At 41.9% G+C, this 17,241-nt stretch overlaps 1 protein-coding gene across 9 annotated transcripts in view; it reads left to right on the top strand.

Annotated features, from left to right (window-relative positions):
- TMC5 (transmembrane channel like 5) overlaps positions 1–17,241 on the top strand; it is a 27,066-nt gene continuing 9,825 nt past the window's right edge. Inside the window, exons 1-13 of one of the 9 annotated variants that reach the window (XM_040079238.1) lie at positions 1–127; positions 1,263–1,409; positions 4,894–5,009; positions 10,592–10,753; positions 11,296–11,480; positions 11,869–11,976; positions 12,695–12,787; positions 13,528–13,627; positions 14,226–14,316; positions 14,619–14,867; positions 15,011–15,162; positions 15,698–15,842; positions 16,761–16,916. In XM_040079238.1, coding sequence (XP_039935172.1) covers positions 10,680–10,753; positions 11,296–11,480; positions 11,869–11,976; positions 12,695–12,787; positions 13,528–13,627; positions 14,226–14,316; positions 14,619–14,867; positions 15,011–15,162; positions 15,698–15,842; positions 16,761–16,916 — 1,353 coding nt within the window. In that variant the 5' untranslated portion in view covers positions 1–127; positions 1,263–1,409; positions 4,894–5,009; positions 10,592–10,679. Of the gene's footprint in view, positions 128–1,262; positions 1,410–3,184; positions 3,258–3,406; positions 3,680–3,752; positions 3,772–3,842; positions 3,862–4,893; positions 5,010–10,348; positions 10,458–10,591; positions 10,754–11,295; positions 11,481–11,868; positions 11,977–12,694; positions 12,788–13,527; positions 13,628–14,225; positions 14,317–14,618; positions 14,868–15,010; positions 15,163–15,697; positions 15,843–16,760; positions 16,917–17,241 lie in introns of those variants that run through there. The other 8 variants (XM_040079237.1, XM_040079235.2, XM_040079234.2 and 5 more) reach the window with 8 other exon arrangements.

Here is a 17,241-nt window from a genome sequence, read left to right on the forward strand (position 1 = left end):
ATTTTTCTGAACAATCTTCATACACTTTCGGCAGTAGTTTCAAAAATACGTCATTATTAGGCTGCAGAATGGTGAATCAGACACAAATGAGCAGGTTTCTTCTGTCATCCGTGTGTCATCAGCTCAGGTATGTGATTTTCAATTTGCCTTGCCAGCAGTAAGAATCTATGTGGGTAATGTTTTCATAATAAAACCATAAAATGTTGTTGATAAAAATAGAAGTTCTCAAAGTAATTTAGATGTACATGTTTGTAATCTGTGTCACCAACAGAGGTGAAAGGTATATCTTAAGGGGAATGGTTGTGAAATACAGAGATGTGGAATTAAAGCACAGCAACTTCCTTATTGCACTGAATGACTGAAAAGAACAAATAAAGAAACACACTGTGGAGGTGTTCTTGCCTTCATGCTGGCAGGTTTGCCTTTGACAGTTGGACTTGATGATCTCAAAGGTTTCTTCCAGCCTTGATGGTTCTATGATTCTATAACTAATATGGATTTTTAGCTATTTTTGATGAGAACAAGCTATAACTTGCCCTCATCCTTCTATAAGTCACTCTGGAGGCCCTTTTTTTTTTTTTTTTTTTTTTTTTTTTTTTTTTTTACCTTCTCCTTTTCACAGATCTCCAGGATGATTTTTGCCAGGTGGGATTCCGTGTGTAACAAAAGCTGATGCTGTGAGTTTCAGCAGGATCGGGGTAACAGAGCTGGACACCTCAGTGATCCACATGTGATTGTGGTTCCTTGGCTGAGTGCCACATTTCATGGGATTCATTTGAGCAACTCCCACCTGATCATTCTGAAAAACTCAGGGGATGGAAAATAAAACCCCTCAGCAGCATTTCTGAAAAATCGTTTAGTGTTGTTGAGCATTTGTGCTGAGTGGGTGATTCATGTGCTGGATAAGAATGTGCATTTGTACCTGCTGTTACCGGGGCCTTGAAGCCACCCAAGCATGGGCTGTCTTTGTGTGGCCCTAAATAGGAATATTTATGGGGTAAAGCCGCCCTGGGGTGTCATCTGGGGTGGCAGTTTCACTTTTTATTTATGTTTCTTTTTTTGCCATGAAGAATACAAAGAGGAAAGGTGAATAATACACTTGAGGTTAATTAGACTCCTTCTGAAACTCTGTGTTCTAGAGAGGTATTGTGTTAATGATCCCTTGAGAACAAATTTAAATAAAGATCGGAGAAATTGAAACAAGATTGACTTCCCCAGGAATTTTGTAAGAACATTCTCTAAAGTTATTGGTTTTTTTTCAGTTGAGAAAGTTTATGACACTTGGAAATGTTTCAACGAGTTTTATGGATCACAGCAATCCCAGGTGGAAAAACAGGAAGACAGACATGCTGAGGAGGAGAGAATGGATGATTCTACCAGAGCACAACGGTCACACACAAGGGAGTGCAGTAAGTTCCACTTGCACATCATTTGTCCAGTGTTCCTTATCCACAAAAGCAGCAGCAGCTCTCAGTCTGTGCTGAGCATGGAAGCCAGTGCCATATTCTGTTTCCCGGGATGCTGGAGATTGATCTGTCACTTTTAGCTATACCATCCATTTCCAGGACAATTTTTCTTTTGTATGGTTCCTCTTCCTAATGCCACAGCTCAAAAATGCTTCTAAACATTCAGGGAAGTTCTGAGTGATTGCTTTAATTTTGGGGGGTCTCATATTTGACTACCCTGGTGCCTTGTGCTGTGGTGCAGGCAGCTTGTGCAGTTTGCAGGCAGGTCTGGGTCAGTACAGATCTGCAGACAGGTTTTCTGCAGCCATGCCAGGAATGTTGCTTTGGGCAAAACGTAATCTTACAGTAGCGTTAGAAAATTTCACTTAAGTCTGTGTAGAATGTGTCTGGTACAGGATAAACATGTTTTACCAAGTTTAGGAGCTGGAAAAGCACTAGTCATTTGGTAAAAGTGATTGTCAGCAGTTGCACCAGCACAGTATCTGAACACAGAGCAAACTGATTTATTACCAGTTCCCTGCCAGCATTAATCCAAAGGCTGACAGGGGGATTTTTCATTTGTTTGTATTTTTAGTCTTGCTGACCAGAGAGGTTACTTAGGAATAGTTGGTAGAAGTTTTAAGATGTGCGGTTTTCTGGGGAGATAAAATATGCCAAAACAGCGTAACAAGCTATATCAAGACTAAAGCAGCTGGGGTGGGGTCTATAATCTACACAGTTTTAGCAAAAAGGAAAAAGGCAGTGGGCAGGCCACAGGTCTGGGACAGGAGAGCCAGTCTTTTCTTGTCCTGTTTCCTGCTTTTTCTGTGGCTGGTGCCTCGTTCAGTTTGAGGATGCTCCTGCTCTCAGAGGAGAGCCTTGGCCTTTGGGAAGGGCCCTGGGAACACCCTGTCAGTGACTGTGGTGTGCTGGGGTATCCCTGCCTCCAGCTGCAGTGGAGTGAGTGAAGGTGACGCAGGCATCCCTGCTAGGCTGCTTTGGGATAGAAATTCCTGCAAGAGGCACCACCCCAACACTTCGCTGTCTTGTGTGTGTTGCACCCTGCCTGCTGCTGAGCTGGAGCTTTGTCCAGTCTGCGGTTTTTCATACGTCTGCATGAAATGGGGAGAAAAAGAAGAAAGGCAAGAAAAATCAGCATCTCTGTGTGAGACTAAAGGAACAGTTCCTCCTGGTCCATGCAGAGTACAGGATGAGCTGGTATTAAACTCCCTGTCCAGGAACTGCAGTTTATGCTCTCTACTAGAGTGATCTAACTTTTCTACTAATTTTTCACCCTTAGAAGTGCCTTCCTTTAATTCAAGTAAAAATATGTGAGGAAAGATCGTTCCTTAGCTCAACAAATGATTAATCCAGGGATAAAGGTAACGCATCCTGTGTCTGAAAACTGCTTACCCCTGTCCTTTTATTGTGGTGCTGTTGTTCTCCCAGCCCAAAAAAAACCAAAAAAAGGCAAAAAAACCCATGTTTAAATTCGTGGGAGATGGAGAGTGAATGCCTTGGAGTTCAAACAGAAACATAACAACGTGTTCCACGGTAGATAACAGCAAAGAAATTCTCGGGGTTGTTTTTCTGTCTCTTTGAGCTGTACGAGCAGGACCTCAGCTCCCCTTTCCGGCGGAGCGTTTCCGTGCACGGTCCCTTCGGGGGGAAGGGAAGGGAAGCAAAGCCGAGGCCACAGCGGCTCCCCCGACACGGTTATAGAAGGCGGCACCGGGCGGGGCGGGGCGGGGCGGCTCCGGGCACCTGGAGCGGGGCCGGGCAGCCTCTCCCGGCGGCCGGGTGGGCAGCGAGGTAAGCGGCCGCGATGGGCAGCTCCGGGCTCGGCGTCCCCGAGAGGCTGGGCGGGGCCGGGGGCTGCAGCGGGCAGGGTCCGGGCGGGGGCTGCGCCACGGAGGGGCTGGAGGGAGGATTCTCCGAGCACCGGAGCGGGAGGAGCCACCGCAGCCCTGACAGGTGGCTGCCGCTTGCGAACGGCTGCTGCTCCTTTAGAACGATGGAAGCGTAGGGGTCGGACTGCGGGCACGTCAGGGGTGTACTCAGCCTCTGCTCGCCGAAAGGTGAATAACCACCCAGCGCGGTGCCCGGAGCTTGGTTTCAGCCCTGCTGCGCGAACGGAGCCTCGCAGCTTTATCGCCCCGTTAGTCACTCCGAGCTTCCTCTGCCTTCGGCTGGAAGGGCTGGCCCCGTGGGAGAGCCAGCCACGCTTCCCTGAGGTATTTATTTAGCCAGTGTGTCACTCTTCGCTCTGAGGTGTGGCACCAACCTGCCTGGGATCACAGCCTAGAGCATGACATTTCACTTCGGGGTCGGTCGCATGTTGGTGTCTGCTGCTAGCGAATGGATGTGGCACCGGACTTTCCAAGCAGCAGGCTGTGAGGTTTTCGTGTTACAATAGGTAACGGGAATTTGGATTAAATAGATGGGGAAAATCTCAGGCTTCAATATTCGTGCTCTTTGTGGCTCTTCACTCTATCACTCCCTCAAAACACACAGTCTTAACTATTTAACCTATAAAGGCTGAAACGTTTCTATGCAGAATACTTAATGTACAGCTAAAAGCCAAATCTTCGTGTCCTGGATTTCATTGCTAAGCCGCTATCATTAGTAATGCTCTGTTAGTAAAGCAAACCTGCAAGCAGCGGCGCTGCACGGGAGCTGTGCTGACTTCTGCTTCCCCTGCCTGGGTGTCAGCGCTGTCCCCTCTGCCGGCCCTGCTCCTGCTCCTGCTCCTGCTCCGTGGGGCAGAAGCAGCCGCTCAGCGGCTCCAGAGGCACGGTCACGGTGCGATAGTTCAGGTGTGGGTGCTTGCCCTGCCCGTGCCACACAGCCCTGGGGCAGGATCAGGGTAACAGCAGGCTGCGGGTGCTAAGGAATGGAGTTCGAACGGCACCTCTGCTGGGCTGATATGCCAGTACTCCACCCCAAACAATCGATCGCTAATTTTTTTGAATTTTTTTTGGTTTTGTTTGTTTTTTGTAGTTTTGGGTTTAGTCTTTTGGTTGTTTTTTTTTTTTCCCCCAAAGTAAGTTTGTCAGAAGGACTTTTACCCTGGAAAGTGATAAAGTTCTGAGGTGGTGTGGTATGGTTGTATGGGCAGGTAAAAGAGGAACTGGAACTTCACAGTGGTGTCCTCTTCACGTGTGAAATAGTCTCTAATTGCCACTTGTATAGTCCATAGGTTGTGTATGTTCATTGTAGAATAGACCCTTAACATGCTAATAGCCTACACTGGATTTTAACAGAGCTGCATTATGTCTGGAAAAAAAAGTACTCAGTTTGTGCGAAATTATTTGTCAAACAATTTGAAAACTGTATATAAGGATTTTGACAAAACCGGTTCTCTTCTTTTGACTGGTTCCTCCTAGCAGTGTTCTGGTTTCTTGGTATTCCCAATATCCTGACAGATAAACTTCTTGTTTTTCCTCAGGGTCCTGTTAAATGCTGCTGCAAATAGTGCAAATAGTAATAGGACATCCTTAACGGGAAATTATGCCAGAAATTACAAACAGAACAAGGCACTTTTTCAGTCCAAGATCCTTCAGTGTATGTAAATCCCTGTTTATTATCCAATATATTTTTATATGTAGTCTTCATAAGCTTTTCCACTTGAACTGGTGAATGACACTCCTGTAACTGATACTGCTCATTAAAATACGATTTGCAGGTTGTACGTGGAGAGGTGTACATTACAAGTGCAGAATAAACAGAGCTTTCTGTTAAGGCTTTCTTTTAAGTCAGAAATGTTTTAGTAAGCAGTATCTTCTAGACCTGGTGTTGTTGGCTGCCTTTCCACTGGAAGCAGAAAATTAATTCCAACCAGGTACTCAAAACCCATTTCCTTCTTCTTCTTCTTCTTTTTTTTTTTTTTTTTTTGTTTTTTTTTTTTTTTTTTTTTTTTTTTGAGTAGTTGTTTCTTTCAAATACAAGTAGCTGGTAATGTTGGTTAATAGACTTTAAAAACTTGTTTTGCAAAGCAAGATTTAGTCCTGTTAAATGCAGAGAATGTGACAGTCTGAGGTTTGGAAATTTAGTCACAAGACTGACTTGCACTGATATGAAATGATTCTTGCTTCAGCCCTTTTTTCCCCATAAGGGTCAGACTATGAGCTAGGTAACGTTTTTCAAGGATTAAGAAAATAATGTAGAGTTCTGTTTCTTATTATTGCTAACCTTGCCTCTCTCTGCCAGGTATAGTGTTCTTGCTCTTCAGTTCTCTTTTGCTAATTTTAGTAGTTATATATCTCAGGGCTTATGATTTTCCCAATGAATTAAGTTTGCCCTTGTGGTCAGAGTTAGGAGAATAAAAGCAGCAAAGCAGCAAACAGAGAGTTGCTCTCAAAGGAGCCTTCAGGGAAAGGATTAGATCATTCAAAGTAATTGTCATATGTACTTCAGTCCACAGGAATTGGATCTGTGGGGCCTTTTGGGTGGAGAAGCAGGGATGTGTGCGGTAGATTAGGGAGAGTACTATGAAATTCACAGAATTAATGAAGTATCTGAACTGTCACCAGTTCCCTTTATACATAACCTGTGTGGACCTCCACTTAATAACACTTCCCTGGAAACTAAAATTTAACTACATGTTGTAATGATTTTTTAGATGTTTCTGCGGCATCTTTATAATGCAGGTTTCTAAACTCAGGCGAAGAAGTAGGAACCTGTCTGAGACACTGCAAACACAAAATAGCTGGCAGACCTTCCCCAAAAACCCTATCTAAGCAACCACAGGTGATACAAAGGATTTAACTTGCAAAGAAAGTGACCACAATGTAGTCTTACTGTACTGTGGGGGAATTACAAGAGGAATGTTAAATGGAAGGGATAAGGCAAAAAAGTGAGTAGGTGCAAAAAAATAGCCAAAGAGTAAATAAGGAGCAGAGCTCATGATGCCGAAGAGCAGCTGGAGACAGACACTTCTCTGCTTCCTTCTGCCTGGCTGCTCTTTGGACACCACTCTTAGCAGGCACAGGTGAGGGATAGGGAGAGTGGGATCTGGATTCTGGTAGGTGCCATTGCACTGTAGGAGTAGGAAATAAATCCATTTGGGCTCCAGATCCAACAAGCTGCTGGCAGAGACAGCAGCATGGTGGCTGTGAGGGGAATGCTGTCACTCTCCCTTCCCAGGTTGTTTATCTCTCCCTACGCAACAGTAAGTCTTTACTGAGTCTTTAGTGCTGCTGCATGTCATCTGTCACCAGGAAGATCTCTTGTAGCAGAGGCATAATTTAGATTGCTTGAATTGATTTCAAGGTCTGAAATAGTAGAGTTGATGTTGATTCCTGTAACTGACCCTGCTAACATCAATAAAACCACAATGGGAGGCGTGTAAGCCGTGGCGTTTGTTGGTGCTGGTTGGGTACTTTGGCAAGATGCAGTAAAGATAAGTGGCCTTTGCTTCCGTGTATGATTCACGCTGGTTCCATTGCTAATACATCATTTAGAGATGGGATTTTCTCCAGTGTAGTGCTTGATTAGTGTCAATTCACAGGCCCTTTACATTTTCTGAGAGGCTTTCCTGGTCTGTTGCGAAAGTGTTGAAACTGTTGGGACTGAGACAGTGGAAGAGTAGTGATCAGTACTGGAATCCAGCTGCTGATGCAGAACATAAAACTCCAGCTTGTCTCTCAAACTCACTTTTGGCTTCCAGAAATCAGTCTGGGTTTTTGTTGTTGTTTATGATTTGGGGTTTTTTTCCATTGTGAAAACAGGACAACGTTAAACGGGACAAGGATTCATGAATAAAACTTGGGTAACTGTGAAGCCCTGTGTAGTCATACCCTACAAAACTAAACTATCTTTATGGAAATAGAGCACATTTAGCCTTCAGAATCAATTCTTCCATGAGTTCTACTCCCCTTATTCACCATTATTAAGTTATCTATGATGTAGTTCTGGAACTCTCTGGTTTTATTCCACTTCAAGATGCGCGCAAATAGGATTTACTTCATTAAATCTTTTTTACTGAGGGATTACAGGTTGAAGGTCTAAGTGGCTTTCCTGAAACCTGAGGCCAGGACAAAGTGCTATTTTGGCAAGACATTCATGTTTGTTTTATTATATTCTACATGAGGATTAGTGTCAATAGCAGAACATTACCTGCACAGGAGGGGTTGAAACTAACCTGGGATATTTTGTCAAGGCTGTTGATCTGTGACTTGAAGGCAGTTACTTCTCTGGGAAATGATCCAGAACTATGCATCTGCACTCTTGGAGTTTCCTGGTCTATATCGTTACATGGTTGAACGATTTAAGCAGAAAGCACCCATCCTCCACAGATCTTCTAATTTATTTACATAACAATGATCATTAAACACGCTGATCTTAAGTGCTTCTCTACTCCAGAGAAGGTGCACAGGGTTTGCTTGGTTCAGCAAGATAAGTTGCTTGCTGAAATCCAAAAATGTAATCCACAAGTGGACGCCACTCTGTAAAGGGAAGATTTGTGAAGATCACACTTTCTGTCTTTCACAAAGAACCTCTGTCCTCCAGATATTTTTTTTTTCCTTCTAAATTATTTTTTAAAGGGAACACTAAATCTAAATGTCCTATCTTTCCTCTAGCTATGGTTTGCTGTGTTCCATCACAGGTTGAAAGGAGGAAAGAGATGGTTTAGTTTGAACATTACCTGCTTTGGGTTCTTTCCAGTGAGCTGTGGTAGGTCAGAAATGTATAAACTGCCAGGTTTGAATTGGCCTCAGCATTTGTGGAAAATTTATTTCAAGTCCTTAAAACTTCCAGAGTGGAGAAAACCCAGTATTTTCAGATGCTGGGTTAAGTGTTAGACTGTAAATGTCCCTGTGGATTTTCATAGTGATCCTGGCATGAAATGCATCATAAGACTCAAAGAAAATAAAGTGGATAATGATGGAGCCAACAGAGAATCTGTCTTGGGCTTTTTTGAGTTTCTGAGGAGGACTTTATGGGTATGCCTTGAGGTTTCTCAAATGAGAAAGAAATGCTGGATGTATTTTTCCAGCCAGGCTGATCTGTTTTTTCTGGTTGGTTGATATGGATGGCTGATGCTGCCTGCGAGTTTGCTTCTGGGTAATGCTGAGTCTGCACAACCCGTGCACTTCCATCAGAATGTCTGTGCTCTCTACACCTCCAGTGAAGACCAGGCAAGTTGGCAAACTGTTTAGATCAGTGCTCAGCTTTCCAGCTGCCTTGCTGGCAAGCCTCCCAGCTTTTTGGATAGCTGAGTCTGAGAGAGTTGGGTTCCTGGGAAACCAGTTAAAAAAAAAAAACAGAAAAATGTAATATTGCACACTCTTCAAAGGGAATTGTCTCAGAATTTTCTTCCCCTGAGAAAGTAATTTTTCCCTCTTTAGCTTTTCATTGCAGTTTGAAATATAAGCTACATTTATAGGGGATGTTTAGTTTTCCAAGCAAGTCTTTGCAGAAGACCACGATAATATTTTTCAAGAATCATTTCCATGCTTTTTAATAGAGTATAGGGACAGAATGTACTAATTCCTGAAGGGTTTGTACGAAAGTTCAGATATATTCTGAACTAGTTCTCAGAAGATCACCAAGAGCTAATTGGTTCCTGTCAAAGAAAATCTACCTCAAGAGATTTAAGTTTCCCCTGACTTTTAAGTAAGAGCCTTGCATTCAAGGAGAGTTTGTTGGGGATTTTTGGAAATAAGGAAAGAAGGCTCTGCTAATTACTCTCCTTGCTTTCTTAAGAATCTCACTCTGTCTCTAGGTGTGAAGTTGTTGTCTGAAGAAGCACAAGTGTCACTTAGGAGAGACTGTTTATGGTTTCTTTTTGGCAGGAATCACCCCGTTGTTTGCAGAAGCAGAGGTGATGAGGTGATGCACGTGTGCTCCCATTGCCTGGATGTGCTGAGTCCCTGGGCCTCAGAGCATCCTTCCTCATGCTGTAACCAAAGTGTAGTCAGTGTTCTGATTACAAAATAGGACTTCGAATTCAGTCAGTCCCTCGTGTTTATAAGCACAACTCTTCAAGTCAGGGTGCCAGATCTGAGCAGTGTTTTACATCTCTACGTCACACTGCAAGATTTTAGACAGCGTTCCAAGCTCTTAAGGCGTGGAAATGACACAATTGTAATTTAAGAGCTTCTTTTGGCAGAAGATTTTGAAAAGCCTTCAGAAACTAGACACTGTATAATTATCCATCTTGAAGCTACTTTTCATATAATACTTCCTTTGCTGCGGTAAATATCACAAATAAAATTCACTGCAAATGAAAAAGTTTGTTGAGACTCTGCTGTTAAATGAGATTCAGCTCTGCTGTTCTAGGAATGGGGCTGAAATAAAAATAGGGTCCGATGGGTTTTGCCAGCTGTGCCCTTTATTGTTTATTTTTCCCTTCCCTGCTGTAGAATAGCTTGCCCTCTTAGGAAACTTGCATGGTGCCTTTGAGAATGAATGCTAAAAATTGTTTCCTTTTTTATTTTTAGCATGATTTTTGATTAATTGCAAAAACTGCCTGTTTAATTTGGATTCTGTTTTTCTAATGTAACATTCCCTTTTTACAGATTCATGAGGACTCCCATTCCATAAATTCTAAATCTGGCTTGTTTAAGATTAAAATGGAGCACTCTGTGAGAAATCTAAAACCAGGCCTCTTTAAAGGATTGAGGCATTAAACCATTAGAAGAGCCCTCACTAAGAATGAGACTCTAGATATTGTCAGCTCTGTACAAAGCCACGGTCCCTCAGGTCCCTTATTCACAACTAAGGTTTAGAGATGCACTGCTAGCAATGAACAGGGCAGGCGTCACCTCCTCTTTAGTTTTGGAAATGCAGTGATTTTTTTGAGAAAAGTTATGCATTTGTCTTTTGCTGTTTAAGGAGGAGAGAGAACTTTTTTTCTTAATGTTTTGACATGCTTCTAAAGCCTGGCCTCATTAGTGTTGGGAAAACTTCTGTGGCACTGCAGTTCCGTAGGTTTGGAGAGATCTAACCATGGAGAACTATGAGTTCTTATTTCACCTGCAACTTCTGGTGGACCCCAATTTCCCAATGGTGAGGAAGTTACAACTACTGCTGATTTATACCATTTCATGTTGTTTGTCAGTGGAATAGCAGAACCTTCTAAGCTGCTAAAATGGAGTTCCTTCCTTTAATTTTTATGTACCTGCATCTGTTTTTGTAATCAGGTCTATGATCAGCCTTCCCATTAACATATTGACGAAGCAGTAGAGACAAAAATAAGGAAGATTTCATCCTTCAAACCAAGAACTTGTCATGTCTTATCATTACAATGAAGCCTTTGAAAACCCAGACTACCACTTCTCAGAGACATTAGAAATTGATAGAAGGTGAGTTTGTTTAATTTTACTGTGGGACTGTGACTGTGCCATAAGAAATAAAGTCATTTATATGCAGAAGATACTTCTTCTCTGGAGTTTTAATTTGTGGATTCATTTTAATCCCTCCTTTACGCTTTCATTCTCAGACAAATTTTTTAAAGTGTTACCAGGAAGGCAGCATTCAAGGGAAATGGTGTGTTTACTTTTTACATGTTGGATGAATTTCAGTTAGAAGTATTTATGGAATTATGTTGTACATATTTTTTGTTCCAGTAATTTTCACATTGGGCTATGACCTTTGGTATCTTTTTTTTCCAAGCAGGTATTCCTGTTTAGTTAGAGTCTAAGCTAACTTCAGGTGGAGAATATTTTAGCCTTCCTAATTCATTTGATGACCAAATCAGAATTACGGTGTTGAAGTTCTAAATACAAAATACCTGTCAGTATCAGAGTTTGTTTTATAACACACTCAAATTTGATGATAATAGCTAGCAAATTGTTCAGGAGGGTTTTTATGACAGTCAGGGTTTCTTTTTTTATCGCTTACACAGGGGGAGTTCTCAAAGGAATCCATTCTCTCACCAAACTCCTTATGATCCATCTTTGCACGGTTCCTATGGAGAGCACAGAGGGAGGGAGCAGAACTACCCTGTAGCCATCCCAATGGCCTCCCTGGGACCTGGCTCTGACTCCAGCCAGGACTTACCCAGCACAAGTCCATATGGAAATTTCACAGGTATGCAGTTTCTCATGTGACCAGCTTAGAGAATCCCTGAACAAATAACAGTTGGGTGTGTCCCGAGGGAGTCCTGCAGCTCTGCAAAGCTCAACTCTAAATATATATATATATATATATATATTTTTTTTTTTTAAAGCAGTCCAGGTGTTTTATTAGCAAATCCATGGATTGCCTGTTGTATCATCAGATCAATAAATATTGTCTTGTATGGGCTGAGGAAGTTGTTGAGTACTAGGATGTATATTGAAGTGGGATATGGGAGTTTTGTTGAGGGAATAGGTTGCTGTGCTGGCACTGGATCTGGATTTTGTCATAGGATTGGCATTCTGTGTCTGTAAATAGCCTATTGCCGTTTGCAACTTTGTCTAACTCTGATTCCCTTCAGCAGACGACCTTTCCTCTGAGCCTGAGCCAGAACTGACTTACACCCCACATTCTACCATTCATCTGCTGGATTATCCCTACACTCATGGGATTTCCAGTGGATCAGAAGGTAAGGATTGTGGTGCATCGCAATATTGCATGTCAATCTCTCTCTCCATAAAATAATGCTATTAAATATTTTATAGCCTTCTTGTTCAGGTATGCATATCTTCACATAATAAAAGGAGTCATAAACAGGGTCCTGCCACCTCAGAGAGCTGAGCTCCACACAAGGGTGTGACATCGGGACTGGCCATTAACTTACTGGGGAGGCCAGGCAAGGAAAGCTCTGGCTAAACTCGTCTGTGTCATGCTTTTCAGGAGTGTAGTTACCTGTGTTTGAATACGTGGATGAAAGGAGGTGGAGAGAGCAGCTGCATTTTGCCCCCAGGGAAATGGGAATTTGGCACATTTAACTTACTCAGCACGACTGAGTGTGATTCTAAAATGGTCCCCCCCGAAGGCAGGCGAAGGATTTTTAAAGAAAGGCCTTGTTTTCTAGGAAGAAAGTCTTGAATAACGAATGTGTGCATTTGTGAATGGGTTAGATGGAGTTCTCCATGACAGCTGAAGACTGGGCTCAGTTCCTCTTTTCCAGCATTTATCTGAAAAAGTGCTTATGGCTGTCAAAGACGACCAGGAAAGAAGTGAGTGGGGGTGTCTGTTTGCATGAAGTTAGTGAGATTGAAGGGTAGACTTTTGACTTGTTCTTGTGAAAGAGAAATCTGAATTTCTTAAGTCCAATTGTCAGGACTATCTTGGCTTCCTAAAGAATGTACATTATTTAGACAGCTTCATTCGGAGACGCAACCGAAGACCACCTGATGAGACCTTTGTGATTTCTTCCAGCATGTTTGAAACAGCTCCAGTGTGCAGTGAAGGTAGGGGTTTCGATAAGTGGTTCAATATTTGACAGTGTCTTGTATAAGGATGGTGTGGCTGATGCTGCTCTTAGTTTCTCACCGGAACTGAGTACAGCACTGCTGTGGTTATGGGGGCAACTTAGGTTTGTGTTATGGTAGTGATAAATTTTTTATGCTCTCCTAACACACTCAAATCCCATGATAAATGAAATGCAGTGCAGTATGAAGGTGTTAAATGGTAGAAAGAAATGCTAAGCTCTTTATTAGAATTTGTTTGACCAGCTAATAGATTGCTTTCAGCCACTGTGTCTGGAATTAGCATCAAATTGCAACTATGCAGAAGCAGCCTGACTGTCAGGTCATAGAGGTGTGTCTGTGGCACAGGTAGTGCTAAATATGGGCACTAACGTAAACGAAAATTACAGAAGAAATAAAGCAAAGGTTTAGCTTTCAAGTCAATATGTAACATCATAGAAGTGTAACTATCAAACAGTGATCAAGAAATGGACCAGAATCTCGGAGTCTTGTCAGTATTTTATTTTGCAGCTCTTTCTGTGAACATTATTGGACTACTTACTTGCATCTGATTTAGAGTTCTGAGGGAGCTGAAAGTATTCTGGGTAATATTATTAAGTCTCAGCTTGCACACCTTGGTAGCAGTGTAAATAGGGGATGTTGTTATATGCATTTCAGGTTGTGTATAAAAATTACTGTATTCTTATCCCCAAATTTTGGTTTTTTGCATGCGTTTGTTGCAGAGGAAGATTTAGTTGGAAGTCTTGCATGTATGTCCACCAAAGAAAGGATTAAAGCAATCCAGAAGAGGCCAGAGACCATGAGAAAAAAGAGAGAGATCAGGTAAAAAAAAAAAGAAAAAAAAAAAAAGAAGTTTATCTCTTTAGTTTTAAAAACATTTACTTCTAGCAATATCTAGCTATCAGTTATGGGGGTTTGCCATTTTCTGAGCTTTGGTTTGTCACTTTATGACAAAGTACTTTTTAATGCACTTTTAAAAAGTTAATGTTTTTCAAAAGAAAGTAATTTAATGATGGAGATAAGAAAATGCCTTATGGTAATATAAAACAGAATATCAAGGTCCTGAGATTTGGTTATGAATTATGACCTGAGATTTATTTTCAATGGAAACTTGGATATTGGTCTTTGAAACTGGAGAAGAGACCACGTGATCTGAACCATCCTTTTGTGTCCTCACAAAATATATTTAAATTCTCCTGCCAGTATGAGTTAGTGGAGGGGTTAGAACATGCTGTCATAGCAGGGACAGGAGCCAAGGTATCAGCTAATATAAAATGAACCAGTAAAAACATCTCTATGTTATACTAATTCTGTTCATGTGCACAGGGGTGAAATTCTATTTGCAGCATCTTCTTTGGGTTCTTGATTCAATTACAACTCATACGATAATGCTTGTCACTCCTGTCCTGCTCTTCCACAGAAACGAAGTTCTTAAAGAAATATCAAAAAAATCAAGGCACCGTGGTGCTCAGCCTTCCTGCTGTACACAGTGTCTGCAGGGAGCAGCAGTGGTAAGTGCCAGAAACTTCTGTACCCCTCTAGCTGCAATGTTATCACTGTCTCCAGAGGAATCTGCTATCTTGCTTCATGTTACTTAGCAAAGATCCAGTTAATTGCTGCAGTGTTCATTAATAATGACTTGCACTGCAGGAGAACTTAGGAACACCAGTTAACCATCTTATGGTGCATGGAGCGGGGCAAATCCATTCTTAACGTCGAAATGAAACCGTGACATTAAAATGTGAAGTTTGTTATGTGGAATTGAGTCCTGTTTGCTTGCTGAGATTCCTCTCTCTCCTCCTTTTCCCTTCAGTCATTTCGGCGATTTGGAAATACCCTTTCAGAATGTTTTCACCAACTGCGGGTATGGCACAAGGCTCTGAAGATCATTGGTGCTGAGTTTGGAACAAGTGTTCTTTCTTACTTTGTTTTCTTGAAGTGGCTGCTAAATTTTAACATCTTCTCATTCCTCATAAACTTCAGTTTCATCACAATTCCTCAGTTTCTTGCAGCAGAACCAAATAACCTTTCATTCACGGGCCTGGAGCTGTTAACTGGAGCTGTAAGTATTTAAATTGAATCACACCTATGATTTCATGATAATGAATAGGACAACTCCCACCTCCAGTAACTGGTCTTCAGATGATGATGCTTTCCACCATGGAGTGATAGCAAATATTCTGAATGTTGTTCTTGTCTTCTCAGGGTTATTTTCAACAAACAGTGCTCTACTATGGCTTCTACACCAATGCTACCATCAGTAAAATGGAGAATGGTCCATCTTACAACATGCAGCTGGCCTACATTTTCACTGTTGGAATATATTTTGTCATCTGTTTTCTTATCTTGTTGTTCAGGTAAACTGACTGTGAATTACTACTTCTCTTATATTAAGTGGAAAATAGCCACACAATAAAAAAAACCATCCTGTCAACAGTTAGAAGTAATAATTACTTGAGTATGTTTCTGTAAGTCCTTATTTACAGATGTAGAGTTTAAGCAGAAAATTCTGCTCAAAAGACAGTCTCCAGGAATCAAACCTTTATTACAGAAATTAAAAATAACTGCAAAATAGTAAGGGACATACAGAGTATCCCACTTCAAACTGGGATTATTGTGATCCCCTATTGTAAAAAAGGTTGCTCCTAACATTGATCATTATTGATGTGGCCTTCCAGAGGCAAAGATTGTCAACAACAATCTTAAGATGGAAATGCTAGGGTTCCTTACATTAAAGCTTTTTTCCCAGATTGTCATATGTGACATGCTCTGACATAAGCCGAATAAACTTGTGATGGGATGGAAAAGCTGACAAATCTCCCTCCTTGCCCTGCTGTACAGACTTGACAAACTTCCCTGTTGCACATTTGACCAATTTAATTTTCATTGCAGCATGGCAAAATTCTTCTCCAGGAACTTTGTTAACCCTCAGGCGTTCTCTGCGAACGCCAGCAGGCTGCTCTGCACTTGGGACTTCAATATAACTAATGAAAAAGCTGTGAAGCTGAAACAAAAGAATCTCCACACACAAATAAAGGTACAAACCACAGGGGGTACAAAACTAATTGCCTGAGTCATTCTTTTTAGAGACTTAGCTGTGCATACAAATTTGTGTGCACGTACAAGTCTCTGGGAGAGTGACACAAGTGTGCTAGTCCTGTGCCTAAGAGATTTAAATATTCCTGCCTTCCTGTGTTTCATTTGGTCTGAGCTCCTCGCATTGGCTTGGCTACTTGTTTTCCTTTTCTCTTTAAGCTACGTATAAATATTTATATGCTTCTGTTCTAATTGAATGAGTCTCTCTGACTGTTAAATATTTGCCATGCAGAGTATTTATTTTGTTTTTTTTTCTCCTTCCTACTATTTAAATACTTTATAAACAAAAGGCAAGCTGGAAATATTATCTGTGAAACCTGACTTCCAGGATAGGAACACAAAGTTGCCCAGTAGAAGTGTTCCTAGGATATTACTCTGCCCATCTTCTAGATCAATATTCTTTCATTCTGTTCCTCAGATAGTTCCTTGAAACAAGTTTTGCCTTATGCTGTTCACTAAGAACTTCTTTGTCACCGAGACACACAAAGCAGTCACACGCAGACAAGAGATTTCGCAAGGCAGAGGTCCTTCCGAACCAGCTCACAGCTGAGAGAGCGGAGAGAAGGAAGAGGCCCCTTTGTTTATTTTTTACTTTTTATACATTTGTGGGTCTAGCAGAAGATTGGCTTTTTGGGGTTTCCACCCCTCAGCCTCAGTGGCCAGACCAATTGTCAGTTACAATTGTTTTCAGGTTAGAAATATGCAAACAAAGGATTTGTTTATGTTGCATCTGTGGGAAAGGTAGAAAACTGCTCTTACTATTGTACAATAACTAAAAAGATCTAACTCCATTTAAGAAAATCAAAAGGCTCAGAAAAACCAGGGTAACACTTCTTCATTAGGAATTGTTTGTTTACAGGAAGACCTCACTGAAGTAAACAAAGAAGTTCTAAACTTTTCTGTGATGGAGAGAGTTCTTCGTATTGCTGTTCACCTTGTCGCTTGGGTTGCTTCCCTGGGAACAGCAGCAGCTGCTTGTACTGGTGTTTACTTCCTCTCCATCAATAACCTCGAGGTAAGGCCAGAATCCGCTTTTTTCCACATAATATTTCACCCTGAGCACGAGCACGGGGAAGCAGAGCTGCTCTTGCTGCCAGAGCACAACAAATTCTGCTGGACCTAAAGAGCTGCTTTGCAAGGCAAAGTCCCACCGGGGACCGTGGCAAGAGTGTGGGACTTGAGGGGTCTGAGCAAATCTCCCTCCTCTCTCCAGCAGCAGCTCCTGGGCCCAAGGTCAGCTTAGGGACAGTGCATCTGCTGACCTGGGGAGAAATAACAAGAAGCAGCCCCAGCAAGACCTGCCCCTCCTTCCTCAGGAGCTGCATTTGAGCTGGGGCTCC

The sequence above is a fragment of the Hirundo rustica genome, chromosome 15, assembly GCF_015227805.2.
Source record: "Hirundo rustica isolate bHirRus1 chromosome 15, bHirRus1.pri.v3, whole genome shotgun sequence".
NCBI lineage: Eukaryota > Metazoa > Chordata > Aves > Passeriformes > Hirundinidae > Hirundo > Hirundo rustica.